This window comes from Dasypus novemcinctus, chromosome 26 (assembly GCF_030445035.2).
Source record: "Dasypus novemcinctus isolate mDasNov1 chromosome 26, mDasNov1.1.hap2, whole genome shotgun sequence".
Lineage (NCBI taxonomy): Eukaryota > Metazoa > Chordata > Mammalia > Cingulata > Dasypodidae > Dasypus > Dasypus novemcinctus.
In genome coordinates, this window is record NC_080698.1 from 12,215,715 (window position 1) to 12,232,022 (window position 16,308).

At 52.9% G+C, this 16,308-nt stretch overlaps 2 protein-coding genes across 16 annotated transcripts in view; both read left to right on the forward strand.

Annotated features, from left to right (window-relative positions):
- Positions 1-9,669, forward strand: part of DOCK3 (dedicator of cytokinesis 3) — a 657,203-nt gene extending 647,534 nt beyond the window's left edge. For 8 of the 15 annotated variants that reach the window (XM_058288315.2, XM_058288314.1, XM_058288318.1 and 5 more), the window contains 3 exons: positions 1,029-1,116; positions 5,527-5,609; positions 6,502-9,669. In XM_058288315.2, the coding sequence (XP_058144298.1) occupies positions 1,029-1,116; positions 5,527-5,609; positions 6,502-7,011 (681 nt within the window). In that variant the 3' untranslated portion in view covers positions 7,012-9,669. Of the gene's footprint in view, positions 1-1,028; positions 1,117-4,823; positions 4,947-5,526; positions 5,610-6,501 lie in introns of all 15 variants that reach the window. The other 7 variants (XM_058288308.2, XM_058288311.2, XM_058288309.2 and 4 more) reach the window with 1 other exon arrangement.
- A 1,186-nt stretch (positions 9,670-10,855) lies between these two features.
- Positions 10,856-15,154, forward strand: MANF (mesencephalic astrocyte derived neurotrophic factor). The gene is made up of 4 exons (XM_004451774.4): positions 10,856-10,999; positions 11,751-11,878; positions 12,688-12,829; positions 14,731-15,154. The coding sequence occupies exons 1-4, from the start codon at positions 10,915-10,917 to the stop codon at positions 14,913-14,915; spliced, it is 540 nt and encodes a 179-aa protein (XP_004451831.1). The 5' UTR covers positions 10,856-10,914; the 3' UTR covers positions 14,916-15,154.
- The last annotated feature ends 1,154 nt before the right edge of the window (positions 15,155-16,308 follow it).

Sequence of the window (16,308 nt, forward strand, 5' to 3'; positions counted from 1 at the left end):
TCTTGGTGTCCCTAGCTGCATTGTCCTAAGTGCCTTGCTCATTCTGCCATAAGATCCCTCAGAAGGCCACTGGGCTCTGGATGGGAATTGCAGTAGATCTGAGGGCCAGCAATCCCAGTGGAGTGTAGGTATAGGTAGAATGGCAGCAGGATTAGAACCACCATTGTTTGTATGATTGTCTCTCCTTCTGGCCAACTTCCTGGGCTCCTCATCCCTAAACAATACTGTAGAGGAAAGTGGTTCTTGGCAGCATGTCCCAAGAAGGCAATGGTAGACATGGATGTGGAGGATATCTTTCCTCCCTGTGTGGAGGAGAGGCATCTTCACTGGGGCAAGCTCTGCCTCTTTTATCCATCCATTCACTTGAAACCCCTCATGACCTGCTGGGGCTGCTCCCCACACCATTTGCACAGCTCTCTAGGTACCCTGCCTGGGGAGTTTGAACAAAAAGCTGCAGAGATTAACTCCCTCCTCTGTCTAACCTGCCTCTGTCCCTCCCTCAGAGTATGTGAAAGTCACCTTTAGCAACTGTTATCTAGTGCCAGAGTGCTGGGAATTTCTCAGTGGTACCTCCCTGTGCATGATCAGGCCTTCCAGCCTGAAGGAGCAGGTCTGCTTGACAGCTGCCCATCAAAACAACAGGTCCTGTCTGTGACTCTGGGCTTGGGTGCTGCCAGTGCTCATGGGTGAAGGGGGTCTCTAAATCTCTCCCAGGACAGAAGGATGCAGACAGTTTGACACTCAGGTGCCTATGACCTCTTTCTTGGGTCCTACGTAAGACATCCCAGAGCAGCCAGACACTGGAGGGTGATGCCTCAAAAGCTGCTTATGGCAGCATTCAGAGCCAGATACCCCTGAATAGACTTCCCTAAAGCTGTTGCAGAGCCCTTGACACATCTCAAGCAGGAGCCATACCTCAGCTTTGATTTCCCCTGTCTGATCCTTGGACTCTCCTGGCCACAACACTGTGCCTCCCAAAGTGTAACTGGTTGTTTTTACCCCCTTTGATGTTTGTCTCCTTCCCTCAGCTGCCAAATTTCCAGCGGGCCCTGTTTCAGCAAGTGGTTGGAGCCTGCAAACCCTGCAGTGATCCCAATCTGTCTGTGGCTGAAAAAGGTATTAACCCTCTCCTCGTGTGCCCTCTCTCCATGTCTTTCTCCATCGTGAGGGTCTGACTCTTGACCCTGAGCAACCGCTGACCAGGGCTGAGCCACACAGCAATGTGTGTCTCTGTCCAGGGTCCTGACCAATTCCTGGGCTTAGTTTAACCCAAATCTGCCCCTGGTGCCGAGGCTTGAATCCCATTTGTGTGTCTGTTCTCTGTCTCCCTAGGGTCCAGTCTCAGAGAGGCCCCAGCTGCCACCTGCCCTGAGCCCAACTTTATGGAAACTCAGGATGGTGCATGTAAACTATGAGCAACCACTCCTTTGGGCTCCTCCCAAACAGCCCTAAAATTCCAGCAGTCACTGTGGCCTCTTTAGTCCCTCTCAAACTTGTATCCTCAGGGACCTCTCCTTGGAGTTCAGAACAGGCCGGCAGCCAAGTGAGACCCAAGAGGAATGAGGAGGACAGGCTATGGCAAAATGAATTTCCAAAGATAGTCCTCTTCAAGTGGAATCCTGGGTGCCCTGTGGGAGTCCAGTTCTCCTATAGCCACTCTGCTAGCAGCTGCTCTGAGTCCACCTTCTCCATTACAAGATCATCAGCCGTACCATGAGACTGGGCAGTGCTCCTTAGAACAGCGGCTGTTTATGTAGTGGAGTTTTACCTTGTGTTCTGCAAGCTGATGGAAGAACCAGGCTCAGAGCCATATGACCCTAGCCTAAGTCTCAGATGTGTAGACCTGAGTTAATTTCCACACGTAACAATACCTAATTATGGGGTCTGTGCTGAACCTCCCTGCCCCTCTCCCTGTAGATTCCTCTCTCCTCTCCTCCATCTCTCAGAGTTTAGGGCATACACAGTCACCACCAATACAGCCTGCTGTCTCATATCCCATCCGAACATATCCCTCCAAAGCCATCATTATGTTGTCATGGCACCAAGTGCCATCTGCTGTCCCCACTGTCACCAGACTCCCCCTTGTTCATTGTGGAGGGCACACCTCTGTGTCCTCTTTAAGGACACCACACACTGGGTCCACAACCTCATCGCATGGTGAGCATCAGTACCAGGCACTCAACCACAAAGGGCCTGGAGATTCTGGCTGAAGATGTCTTCCTAACCCCAAGGCTGCACACCCTGAAGACATGCCACTTGCTTGGATTCCTGCACTTTTGACCTAAAACAGTGTGTCCTTTTGGCTTCAAGGGCCAGAATCACAGTGACTATTCTCTCCCTGAAATGTGGAATATCCTCAGAACTAGCCAAGAGTCCAGTGGGCTCAGAGCTGAGTGTGGGAGCTAGTGGCCAGACCAAGACCCTACACCAATCGGATGCACCAGAGCTTCGGGCCTCAAGCCTTGCTGAATCGAACTGGACACCCCCACCCCCAGATGTGGGACAGAAGGAGAGTTGTCTTAAAACAGAGGTTGATCTCAGAGCAAGCATGTCCACATAAGGCCAGTGTTTAGTGGGCAGGAAATGAGGCATTTGCCCCGGGGGAACACACAAGCCAGAATGATAACTCCTTAAGTCTACCTGAATCCACCAGGGCAGGAAATATATATACTTATCATCATTCTCTGTCAGAAAGTGTCCTGAGTCCCATGAGGACTCTACCTCTTCAGTTGCAGATACCTGTCTTTGCAAGGCAGTGACTCCCAGGCCCACAAACCTGCCTCCAGGCCAATGCAGGACAGTTGATAACACTGTGAGAGACAGAACACACAGAGATTTCCTCTCTCCTCCTAGGACAAGTCATTCCATCTTGATATTTCCCACTGGCTCTGACAACGCTTGTGCCGCATCATTGCTTACAATCATCGGCGAGTTTGCTGGTTTCTGGTTCACATGGATTTGCTCATGCAGGCACCCTTGTGTGAACCATTGCAGCTTTGGCCATCCTCTTTCCCCATGGCCTTCCTAGCCTAATGTTCTTTTGGGCCATTTGGATAAGGCTTTTGCAGCCCTGCAATTCTTCTAGAAGCTAGGTGTGCATCTCAGATCTTGGGCTGTTGGAATCCATTCAAGAAAACTGTCTGAACCCATCCCCAGGCTTCTCATTTCCTCAGATTTAGTGATGGTCACACACACACACACATATATTTTTTTTTAATGGAGAAGGTACTTTTCCTTGTGGGTAGAGATGCCCTGGGACTGAGGACCAGGAAGCTCATGCCACACCTTGGAGAGAGGAGATAGCCTGGCCAAGAATGGTCCTTAGTCTCCTTGGTGAGGCTATCTGGCTCAGCAGTAGAATGGTGATGAGGCTCTCTGGCTCTGTAGTAGAATGGTGGAATCTACCTCATGCTTATCAGAGATTCAGAATTCTTTCTTCCCTCCAGGCAACACTGTCATGCCTCTCCTCCTGCCACCAGTCCTGGTACAGGCTGCAAGACCACTCCAGTTCCTGACCAATGAGGGGGAAGAGGATGGAGGCTGCCTCCTTATCTCTGGACTTCTATGGGGCCCTGCCATTCCCTGTGGCATCCTCCTTGAAGGCCAGACTCCAGCTTCTTCCTTTCCAGAGCCTCCGAGGTCCCACTTGGCCCTCGCCTTCCTCACTCAGTGCCTGAACCCATACCCCTGTTTAAAATGACTGTTTTAACACAAAGCCAGTGGTTAGGTACCTGGATTGTGAACTCCCAACTGATGAGTGCCTGAAGGGAGATTGCACTTGCCTAGCCCCATCAGAGAAAGGATATATTTCTTCTTGCTGGAATTTATTCTCTAGGAGGAATCGACCAACAGGCTTCACATATCCCCTGCTCCTCCTGCAGAGCGGCAGCCTCAAACCCTAGCCATTCCTCCCTTCCATTCCCCTCTGGAAAGCTGCTCACCCCACTTGGGGCTCAGGGGCCAGTGTTCAGGCACTGGACTCATCCCTTAGCACAGGACGGTACTCTAAGTTCCTCTTTTCCCAGGACCCATTCTGCTCTGCATCCATGGCATCTCGGTGCCATGAACTTATCCTCTGTGGATGCCCCAAAGCACCCATGGGCTCCTGAGCCTTCCTTCCTCTTAGGAAGCAGCAGGTCCAGCTAGGCCTGGGCTGTGATTCTTGCACTTTATACTCTTTCCTCCAAAGAGTACATTGAACACCAGTCCATGCCTAGGAAAGCCTCCTGTGCATCCCAAATTCAGCCAGTGGGCATGGAAGCAACAAGGATAGGCATGGCTTATGTATCACCATAGGCCCTTTGTGGGGCCCAGTTTTGGGGACAGCTTCTGTGCACTTCCTGGAAGTGGAGGTAGCTGTGGAAGGAAGTGGTCTCTGTCTGCGCCCTACCTCACACATCCTCTCCTTGCTTTTCCTATTGGGCCTGGGCAGTAGGCCTTAGCTAGGCTGCTCTCTGGCCTGTGCTCTGTCCGAATTCTCTTGGTCTCATCTGTCTTATCCACTTTCCTCTCCTCTTCTATTCTGTTTTCCCTTCTCTTCACTCTTCTGCTCCTGGCAAACTCAAGAGACTTCAGGTATTCGCTCCTTGATACACTTTTTCTCAGCTTGCCCATCCTGAATACTATTCAGACTTCAGCTCACTCTTTTGCCATCCTCTTGAGCTGCTTCAGTATCTGTTCACTCTCCTGCCCTTGCTTGGCCAGTGCTTTTAGCCTCAGGGGCTGACATGTACCTGGAAAAGCCGCAGGCTGTAGAATGGGCTTCTCCCAGAAGGTGGCTTAAGAAGTAACCGCCCTCCATGCCGTCTCTTTCCACCCTTCAGCGGTGCCAGCAGCCCCCAGCAGCTGGAGCCTGGATAGCGGAGCCCGAGAGGCCCAGCCTTTCCTGTCTGCCCAAGTGGGGCACATCCTGGCCCCCCCAGTGCCTCCCCGAAGCCTGCTGCATGGTAAGGAGACCTCCAGTGGGTCCCCCGGCTAGTCCCTGATCTCATACTCTGCTCAGGGGAAGAGCAGCAGCTATCCAGGCTGAGAAAATGGGCTCTTCTCTGGGCTGACTCAGCCAAGGAAAAAGGACCCCACCACAGGAAGGATCCTGCTGGGCCTTGGGGTCATTGAGTTTCCTGAGTACAGCAGGTTAGCTCTGCAAGGCCATCCCAACCAGAGACTTCCGGGAGGCTGAAGACAACAGAAAGAATGACTGTACCAGGCCCAGTGTTCACCAGCCTGTCATCGCCCAGCAGCTGGCTGGAAAACTGCTGCTGCCTGCAGCCTCTGGCTCCAAGGGCTCTGATGCACTCGACCTTCTTGACCTCCTGTGTGGAGTGGATGTCTTTTACCCCAGCACCCTGTATTTTGGAGAACTACAATGTAAAGAGAGGTTTCTCTATGGCTCTCAATGCTGAGCAGGCCCCAGGAAGCTCTTCCCATACCTGCCCAGTTGGCCCAGCAAGATGGTGCTGCCTCACAGCCCAGCTGCCCACAGCTGAGAGGCCCCCCGCTGAGGCTCTGGTTCTGTTCCCTTTGCAGGTCATTACTCCCTACATTTTGATGCCTTCCACCACCCCCTGGGTGATACTCCTCCAGCCCTCCCTGCCCGGACCCTGCGCAAGGTAATGTACTGACACGACAGCCCCACAGATTGTGAGGTGAGTCATTTCATCTGCTCTAGAATCACCCCTGGGGTCTGCAGGACAGGTTGAGCCCTCCCTGCTCCTTTGTCCCAGAGAGCCCAGCCTGGCAGAAGCTGAGAGCAACCTGAGCCATGCCTGGGGTACTGGTGATCACTGCACCCTGCAAGAGTTTATCTCCCTATGGTGGGGGCGGGAGGCCAGAGGGTTCCTGGGGACAGCAACACAAAGTACCCAGAGTGTGTGGGCTCTGAGCTCTGGGAAGCCTATAAAGCTCTCCGTGGACTCCTCAAGGTATCAAGAAAACAGTTCAAATAGCTACATAAACAGCCCTGTGGTGAATCATAGAACATTTTAAACTAGATTCCAGTAAAATCAGGAAGTGGCAGGTATCAAAACTTTATGAGAAACTCATGAAAGAAAAACTTAAATCCTGCTTATTAATTTGATTTTTGTGCAAATTGGAAAAGACTGCCTCTATCATGGATTTGTAGCAGCAAAATGGGTTCATCTGGTCCATGCCCACCGGGGTTCTTTTTGCCTTCTCCAGCTGACCTGATGACCCAGCCATTCCGTCAGTACCCCAGGGCCCCACCACACCAATGCCCAGCAGCTAGGGCCGTGTCACTTTTTTAGCCCACAGAAATGCAAACGATTGTGGAACTCCCTTGACTTGCTGGCTGAGGTGGGGGGTGGGGCGGGGGAGAAGGGGACAGGGCTGGGAACTAGAGGATCACTGCTGAAGAAATGTGCTGTTGATGAAAGTTATTTTACAGTTCATTAATAAGCAGCCTCTTGGTCTTCCTGCCACATGGTAGCCAGTCAGCTGGTCTGGAGAGAGTTATTCTAATATCCTACCCTTCCCTTCGCACAGTCTCCTCTGCACCCTATCCCAGCCTCCCCCACAAGCCCCCAGTCGGGCCTGGATGGCAGCAACTCTACGCTGTCCGGCAGTGCCAGCAGCGGCGTGTCCTCCTTGAGTGAGAGCAACTTTGGGCACTCCTCAGAGGCCCCACCTCGCACTGACACCATGGACTCCATGCCGAGCCAGGCCTGGAATGCCGATGAAGATCTCGAGCCACCCTACCTCCCTGTCCACTACAGCCTCTCCGAATCTGCTGTTCTGGACTCCATCAAGGCCCAGCCGTGCCGCAGCCACTCAGCCCCGGGGTGCGTCATTCCTCAGGACCCCATGGACCCACCTGCGCTGCCGCCCAAGCCCTACCACCCCCGCCTGCCGGCTCTGGAGCATGATGAGGGTGTGCTGCTGCGTGAGGAGGCTGATAGGCCTCGGGGCCTGCACCGCAAGGCCTCACTGCCGCCGGGGAGCATCAAGGAGGAGCAGGCCCGCATGGCCTGGGAGCACGGCCGAGGGGAGCAATGAGGGGCAAGGAGGCAGCTGAGATGCCATCCTCAGTGAGCAGCTTGCCCACCCACTCCAGGTCTGAAAAGCAAATCCTCCCCCAAGGGAGCCCGAGAGACCTGGCACTCAGGAGAGAACAACCCCGAGTCTCCGTTCTACTGCCGTGAACTCGTGTGTTGCCATGTACAGAGGCCGCAGCAGCATGAAGGCTTGTGGCTTCTCTTTTTACTTCATTTTCTATGTTTCCATTTCTATGGGTTTTCCTTTCTCCCGTTCCTTTGTGCAGTAGATGCTTTATTCCTCCTGCAGTTCCAGACCACGTGGAACTATATGCACAGCAGAATTGCTTCGCAGCATTGTAGGGCCCCGGGTCAGGAGCCCAGGCCCTCCCTCCAGGGTAGAGATGCACAGAAGAATGGAAATTGCACTAAGGGAACTCTTTCTTTGCTGTGTGGATGGAAAAGCTCATGGTGGCATTCAGGGATTGCAAGAACCACGTGGACTGCATGCCATGGGTGGACAAGAGGGCTGCAAGCCATTTTGCACAAATGCCTGCCTCCCTACCCACTCTTCTGTGCAGGAGTGTGTAACTGAGGGGCTGGCCGGGCCAACCTGCTGGCCCCAGCTGCGCGCCCAGGGCACACTGCCAGGTTTCTGTGGGCAGCCCTGTCTCCTCCTCCTCCTCTACTTTGGATTTTTCTGCCCATTACTTTTATTTCTGGCCATTTGCTCCCTTCCATTCCCAGTACACCTCATGCCCACAGGAGCCCCCATGGCAAATGGATCTGAACGGGATATCTCCTACGCTCTGGGACCTCAGATGGGGTTGTGGAGGACAGAGGGTTCCCCGGCCAACTTCCTCCTCGAGGGAGCTGAACCCCCCTCCAGGGCTCAGGAAGCCATGTGTTGAGAGAGTAACTGACATAGGAGTCAGGCTAGGGTGTGGCAGAGACTGGAAATCCTAAACTTTCAGAAGTGGCCAGAATGCAGGGCACTTGACTGAATCAGGGATTTTCAGCACTACCTCTGAGCCATGGGGCTCCTGCTCCACAAGGCTTCCAGGCTCTGAAGACATGTAGACAAGTTCCATAAGTTCCTGAATGAGGCAAGAAGGAGGCAGCTTCTCTTTTTTGGAAGCAGAGGGCCATGCAGCTAAAATTGCAATCTCTCAAGTGGTCAAGTGCAAGCACCCCGCTCCAGGTCCATGGGGACTGCCACTCAGGGTTCAGGGCAGGCAGGAGGGTTGTTTCTCCAGCCTTCCCAGTATGATGGTGGGCAGAGAGCAGTGGCGTTATTATAGGAAACTCTTCCAGGTCAGGGTACTGATTTTCTTCTTGCTTTATTGTTTGGAGGTGTAGGGTGGGGTGGGTATAGTGGTATCTTACCAGGGTGCTTCTAAGTTACTATAAGAAAAAATAACTGTCAACGGACAAAATATTTTTTCTTTCATTTGCTTGTGTTCACATCAACTAGCCAGGGCCTTTGAATGTCAGCAGGTTGCTGCCTTCTCTTTATTGAGCAGGTGTGCTGCCCCCATCCCAGGTCCTCTTTTGCTGGCCTGTTTGAACTCCATGACTGGGCCCTCATCCCTTCCCCACAGCCTCTCTTTCCAAACAGAAAAGACCATGGTCAGGGTGTTTCTCTCTTAAAACAAATGCCAGCTTATTTAACAGGAATGCCAGCGAGTAACATTGAAAAGACGGAGGATCACAGTCCTTTCAGGTCATCTGGAGGCCCTTATCACCAGTGTGGGTCCTTTCTGATACAATAAGGGTTACTCCAGGCAGAGTGGGTGGGGCAAGAGGCTGTGGGGGTGTGGGTCAGTCATGGCAGCCCCCACCCCCACCCCCTCCCCAGCCACAGAAGGCAGGCCTGCTTCGGAGCCTGGATTCACTTGCAAGCTTCAGTCCCTAGACCATCTGCTGTTCATGGGGTTGTGGGCTAGCTTTGGATTTGGTCTTCAGGTAGGAGGCACCTGTGTATTTTTAGGCACTTTTGAATCTAACGCCTGGACAAGGCACTCATCACACAGGAACATCTACCTTCTGCACTTGTGGAAAGGGTGGGTAGGGAGGAGAGTGGGTTTGTTTGGCCTTGCTTTGTGCAAAGTGAGATGGTTCATGCTTTACCTCTCCATTTTCCCTAACTAGATGAAAATGACACGTTCCAAATCTCATCTGCTGGAAAATCAGCCAGTCTGGGGGGAGGTGGGAGACCAGAGATGAGAATCCTTTGAAAAGATTGTGAAATAACTGGTTTTCATTCTTTCAAGCTTATTTGTAAATACTTATTTGAATGCTGTGTATTTGTACAGGAATTTGAGCAAAAAATGTATAGAGTGTGATGTCCCATTGGTATTCAGCCCTATAAATGTGTTTTTAATCTCTGGCATTCTGTGCTTATTTAAAACAAGAAAACTTCTAACCATTTCTTTTGTGTATTCATGTTTAAAGAAAAAGTAATTTCAAAATGATCTTACCTGTATCAGAAAGCAAAGTTAAAAAAAAGAAAAATTGTACCAGTGTCCCAAGAGGTATTTTACTGTATATATTGTGGTAGCATGTTCTGAATCCAAGGAGTAATGTGAATTTTAGATGTAAATATCTGCCACTTGGTTTTTCCCCCCCTCTGTCCCCATTCCCTTGACTGCTGTGATGTGAATTAAAGATAAATACCTGATACTGATCCACTGAATTCATGAATGGGAGCAGCACAAGTGTCCCTCTCCAACCATTGTTGCTGGGCTCCAAGCCCTTTTAGCCCCATCCACATCTTCTTCCTCCACTGAGCACAATGCAAACTTTCCCTGCGTCCAGCTTTTAAGGACAGGTAGCCCCGCGTTTGCTTTGAAAGGAGGACAGCCAAAGAGGAAACATACTCCACGCAAGTCTAGAAACCCAAGGGACCCTACTCAAGAGGTCCCTCCGTAGCCAGGGGCCCTGGCGGCTGAGATGGGAAAGAGGCGGCGGCGGCCATGCTTCTGGAGCTTGTGAGGAAATGGGAGCACATCCCAAGAGCAGAGAATAAACTTCCTAAGCCTCCCAGCTCTCCCCCACCGAGGGGGAAGCGTTCTCTGACCCTCAGAGCCTCAGCCCTGGGGATCACCTGGCCCGGCGCTTCCCTCAGAGGTCCAGGACTGCAGCTCGGGGATGAGCTCCAGAGGGAAGCGCAGGTTTTGAGCCCTTTCTATGGATGGTCCTCCTAACGGAGGCGGCCAGTCCCCCACGGCAGGGTCCCTCCTGTCAGCCTGTGAACGGTGGACACGGGTTTAAGCAGGTGGGCGCCTGAGGCAGATGCGGGAAGGCTTGGAAATGGTCAGCTGGCGCCTCGCAGGCGTCAGAGGCTCAGCAGATGCTCTCCCAAAGCCGGACCCCCCGCCCAAGTGCTTGTTCAAAAAAATGAAAAGGGGAGGGATCCCCTCCTCTTCTGAGCCCTGCTGGCGGCCAGTCGCTCTTGTAGGTCTTGGCTGACCCCAGGTCCCTGACCTGCACCACCAGGTGGGGCCTTGGGCCGGGAAGGCAGCGGAATTTTTCCGGCAGGCGCGGCGCGGCAGTCAAACCCCACTTCCGGCCCGCAGCGCCGGTCCTCCGCCCGGGCTGCTGCCCCTACCCAAGATGGTGGGCGGCGCCCCTTCCGCCCCGGCTGGGGCCGCTTCCTGCGAGCCGTCCGGGCTCAATCACCAGCCGACAACTGTCTCGGACTGAGGGCCGGCGCGCCGCCAGCCAATGGGGAAGCGCAGCGTGGAACTGCTGGTCTGGGCTCCGAGTCGCGTGGGCCAATGGGGATGCGGTGTGTGGGACGGCGCGGGGGCCGCCTGCCAATGGGGAGCCACGGCGTGCGCCGCGGCCTGGAGGCGGCGCGGCGCGGCTCGGCGGGCGCGGTTCAGTCGGGCGGCGGCGGCCAAGGAGGCGGTGGAGGTGGAGGATGTGGGCCACGCACGGGCTGGCCGTGGCGCTGGCTTTGAGCGTGCTGCAGGGCAGTCGGGCGCTGCGGGCCGGCGACTGTGAAGGTGCGGTGGGGCCAGGGTCCGCGCGGCGGGATCGGCCTGGCGGCGGCGCTGAACCCAACAAAATCTCGGAGCGTGCGAGCACCCTGGGCCACAGCGGGCCCTTTCTGGTGGGATCCGCCCGGAATACCACCCGGGGAAGGGCAGACGTGCCTCGGGCCGGGGACAAGCGGTTAAAGGTTCTCGGGCCTAGAAAACCGTGGTCAGACGAGAAAAAGTTGGGACTAGACCGTATTAAAAACTTGGCCAGAAATTCTGCTAACGCTGGACTTTTTGTCTCTTCTTAACTGGGCAGAGGCTCCCAGGTCGGAGGCCCCAAGGGCAGACCGTGGTTCCTGCGCCCGGTCTGTTGGGGTCTCGAAGTTGCACCTTGGGGTTCAATATTGTATTTGGAAATAAGCTACGTTTTGATCGTTCTTCCTTTCGGCCTCCAGTCTGTCCATTTATGAGGTTGCAGTGAATCCCCTTCTAAGGACGTATGTTCAATCTCAGCTTAAACTTGATGGAAAGAGCAGGCAGGAGTCGTTTTGTGGGTCCATGGGTGATGCCCATTACCCGCATGTCCCTGGTGCACCAGGGGACCCCAGCCACCGGAAGCCAGGCTCTGTCCACCTGTGGACATCCCAGAAAAACCCAGTGATGGGAAAACACACCTTCGCCATGACACCCCTTGACACTGCTCACGGAGTGCTTTCCTGGTGGACTGGGGAGCAGGTTGTCCTTGCTCAGCATCTTTTTTCCCTCTCTTTTCCAGTTTGTCTTTCTTATCTGGGAAGATTTTACCAGGACCTCAGAGACAGAGATGTCACGTTTTCACCAGCCACTATTGAAAAAGAACTTATTAAGTTCTGCCGTGAAGCAAGGGGGAAAGAGAATCGGTTGGTGAGTAGCTGCTGGCTGTCCTCAGCTAGCCTGGCCTGTGTTTAACTATGGACTTTCACAGGCCTTTTGAGGAGAGGCCCTGCCTACCTGTCTTTGAATTCAGAGACTAGCTGTTCTGTGGATGAACTAATGCAGGACTGAAGTGCTTTCATGTCCTTTCCCAAGTGGGCATGTGTTTTGCAATTGAGATATTTTTTTTATCCTGTTAATATTTATTAAGCACCTGCTCAATGCTGGACATTGGGAAGAGCCAGGAGAGACAGATGAGAATCAGGCAAACATAATGTGATAGGGTGTCATAAAGAAAATGGGCCAGAATGGTGCGGAGAGGGCAGGTGCTGATTCGGAGTGGTAAAGAAGGATCTCCCTGAGGAAGGGTGGTCACTGAGTGAGGAATAGCATCCCAGGCAGAAGGAATAGCCAGTGTGCATGCTCAGAGGCCAGAAATGAGTTCGGCATGTGCGAAGAATTGGGTAATAAGGTTGGTGCAAAAGCAGGCAAGGGCTGAATCAAGGCAAGAGAGCTAGTGAAACAATGTTTTTTGTAGTTTTAATTTCCTTGGTAGTTTCTAGTTTGTCCAACTGTCTATTTAAAGGTTGTATCCTAGTGACTCTTTAGCTGGCTGTCAGCACTGCCTTCGAGCAGGGGTTAATGTGCTTACAACAATTGAATTTGATTGTCCATACAGGTAGGGCACAAAAAATTAGGCTCAGGCAGAGTAAGGAAGAAGTGTTAGAATGTCAAAGTATTGTCCAGGAGACATCTCTCGTGTGGCACTTCTTGAAGGCCGTTGTCCTTTCTTGCCGCAGTGCTACTACATCGGGGCCACAGATGACGCAGCCACCAAGATCATCAATGAGGTGTCGAAGCCCCTGGCCCACCACATCCCTGTGGAGAAAATCTGTGAGAAGCTCAAGAAGAAGGACAGCCAGATCTGCGAGCTGAAGTATGGTGAGTCCGCTCAGCCTGCCTTAAGAAACCCTGCTGCCCTCTGTCGCCAGGCACTGTGGGGTTTGCCTGCTAACTGGGGAGACGGGTGACCAACCAGAGCCATGGGAGGTGGTGCTAAATGCTGGGGGATCCCGCACTGCAGCAGGTCCAGGTCAAAATCGGCCTCGTTCAGGAGGTGCCATTTCAGCACGGTTTTGGAGGAGGTGCAAGACGAGGCTGTGCCAGGCAGCAAGTGGAGAGACAGGAGAGGGCAGGTGACAGAGGGCCTCGCAGGTGAAGGGAGGATTTGGGCTTCTAGTTTGAGTGAAGTGGTGAAGAGGGGCCGGGGTGGCCCTCGGCTGGGTTCATTGGCTCGGCAGGGCAGAATAGACAGACACACCGCACAAGGCCGGGAGGAAAAGACGGTTTATCTGCTGGTAGGGGACTGGAGATGTGCAGTCTCAAACCAGCCTCCCGAACTGCAGAAATTCTAATGTTTTATACCATGGGAGTACTCACAGATAACCGGAGTGGAGCTGGACGCAGGGTCCTTCATTACTAAACATGAAGGGGTTCAGCATGGGGGGTGAGTACCAAACCAGGATGAGTTACAAAGTGAAATCATTACCAGAGATCAAGGTTCTAGGACAGGAAAGCACAGAGGAGAGGGAGGTCACCAGGTGTTCCATGTGGGTGTCAAACAGGAGGTGGAGGGGATACCGTTACAATGGCAGGCATGTTCTCAGGGGGGAGCCCAGTTCTGAAATAAACATGAACAGGTAAATTCAGTCTGGAATAACCGTCACAATAAGTACACACAAGGGAGAGGCTGAGTTTTGCGTAACCATGAAGAGGGGTGAGACCTGTTGAGAATGACCATCACAATAGCAGGTCTAGGCTGAATCCAGTCAGTTTAGTTGATTTCAGATATTGATTTTTTGTTATTTTTTTATAATATAAAGTCATCTATATAATGATCTTGTAAGCATAATTGTTAATTCTTAACTCAGTTACAGTTTTAGGCTTTATTTTCACTTCAGAACAGACTGGGCATGTTCTCAACTAAGCAACTAAAACCTCCAATGTTAGGTTGTGGAGGACAGGACTGCCTCAGTCAAGCCCGGGTATTTGTAGAAACCAAGGTGGGGCTGGATTCAAATTGCTGTGGTTCAGTGGGAGCCAATAGAGGTCTTTGAGTGGAGAAGGAACAGGATCTGACTTGGGTTTAACAGGCTCGTACTGAAGGTGCAACAGTCTTTTTTGTTTTGAAGAGAAACGCTGGAGCCACAGCATCTCTCACTGGTCCGCCTGGTTGTGCACACATAATCCAGGCCTCCAGAGCCAGGGCCCAGAGTCGCTGTCCTCTTCTGTAAGATTTTATGAAGAGCGCCGGCCTTTGAACGTCCCAGGGCCCGTGTTCACCCACTGAGGTCAAGGACGCGTGGTACTGGTCCAGTTGACTCCAGGTCCCTCGTGGTCACAGTGGCCCTGGAGTGTAAGCGCCTGCCTCAGGGCCTGGCTAGACCCTGTGTTGGGAAATTGGAGTTAAAGGATCTCCATGCTCTGTTACCAGCCTGGAACTGTCATTCTACAGTGCTTGACTTATGTGGCTGTTTACACTTTCCTCCTGTAAGGACCACGTGGCCTCCATCCCTGTCCCTGGTGGCACTGCACGTCTGCAGTGTGGACCCTGTCAGCGTGGGGCTGCCTTCCTGATGAAGGCACTCAGGCCAGGTCTCCCTACTTGGGAGCAGTGGGCACTGACCCTGCATGTCTCTGAGAAATGTCTCTCCCCCTACAGCTGATAGGGCTGCTTGTTCTAAGGGACAGGTTGCCCACTCAAGAGGTGACCTCTCCCATGACTATTGGGGAGCAGTGGCCACTCCTACCCAGCTGGTCACTCTCCCTGCTCTCTCCTCCAGACAAGCAGATTGACCTGAGCACAGTGGACCTGAAGAAGCTCCGAGTTAAAGAGCTGAAGAAGATCCTGGACGACTGGGGGGAGACATGCAAAGGCTGTGCAGAGAAGTCAGATTACATCCGGAAGATTAATGAACTGATGCCTAAATATGCCCCCAAGGCAGCCAGTTCTCGGACTGATTTGTAGTCTGCCTGACTGCTGCACCTGATGGGAAAAAAACAGTTCATCTGTCTCTTCCCAGACAGCCTTTTTGTAATTTATTTTTTAAGTGGGCTCCTGACAAGGTCAGGTGTGAAGCTGGAGCTTGCCGGACGACGCTGGCTGACAGCGCCCCATTGTGGAGTTCACTTGGTTCTGTTGCTGGTTTCCTCTAGGACTTCAAAGTGTGTCAGGGATTTTTTTATTAAAGGAAAAAAAAAATTCTAGCTGTCCTTGGAGAATTAAAGTGAATATTGAAATAGGGTTTTACCCCGTAACAAGGATCCTACCGGCTTGTGCTTTCCAGTTTGCCAGGTTTTCAGATATATTTCCATTTGTCTTTCAATCGCCAACCAATGCTGGAGGTACCGGGGCAACACACAGCGGCTAGTGGAGTTGTGCAGAACTGGAGGGTAGCAGGCACCTCCGTGACACGGAGGCTGGCTGGTCACCCTGTCTCCCCGCTCCCCCTGGTGTTCATCTTAGCTCCTAAGAGGGGCTGGAGGCGGCTCAGGGCGGGCAGGGTGAGTCTGATCTACGTGGGAGGGGGCTTGCCTGGGGGCTCGGTAGGAGCAGGGCAGAGGGTCTGGGGAGTATGGTTTTCTGTGATTAATTCAGTAACTGTTCAGTATTGTCACCTTCCAAAGGTGCTCTTGGCTTAGCCACCTCCTTGCTCATCTGTGTCAGTGGTCTAGTGTCAGACCCTCTGATTCCTAACTGGGTTTTTCGCAGGATTGGCAGGAGTCAACTCTTCCAAAGTCCTAACGGCTGAGGTCCTGAGGGCTTGTCCGCAGGCCTGGAGTCCAGATTTTTAGATGCTCTTTTTGTGGGTGATGCTTGGGAAGCCCAGTTGTCAGCACAAGCTTTGGCTTGATGGAGACACCTCTGCTCCTCAGACCAGCAGAGACCACCTGAAGGGAAGGAGTAAAAGGCAGTGCTTTCTAAGAAACTGGTCTTTGTCTCAGATCACATCTTTTATGCGGTTTGCTTGTCAGGGATCTTGGAGCCCGCCTTGAGGCCCGCTCTTGCTTGGCAGTAGCCGGTCATATTTTGCACACCCACGGCACCACATCTGTGAGGAAGGCAAGAATGTTGCACCACGTCCCTGGGCCATCTGTTAAGGTCTGATCAGCACAGTGTCTGAGACCCCAGGGGCGCTGGCAAAATCATGGCTGGAGTCACTGGTCTTGTGAAGGGGACGTGTCCTCAATTCACCATCCCCGGTGTGACATGTTCCCAGGACCTCCAGGCCATGCAGAATGCAGAAACGGAAAGCTGAGCCCAAGTTGGATGGGACTCCAGCTCTTGACCCAACAGGTCCCCAGGATCCCGGTGGAGAGGGTTGACTTCCAGGGGTCATGCAACATTGAAAGTGTTATCC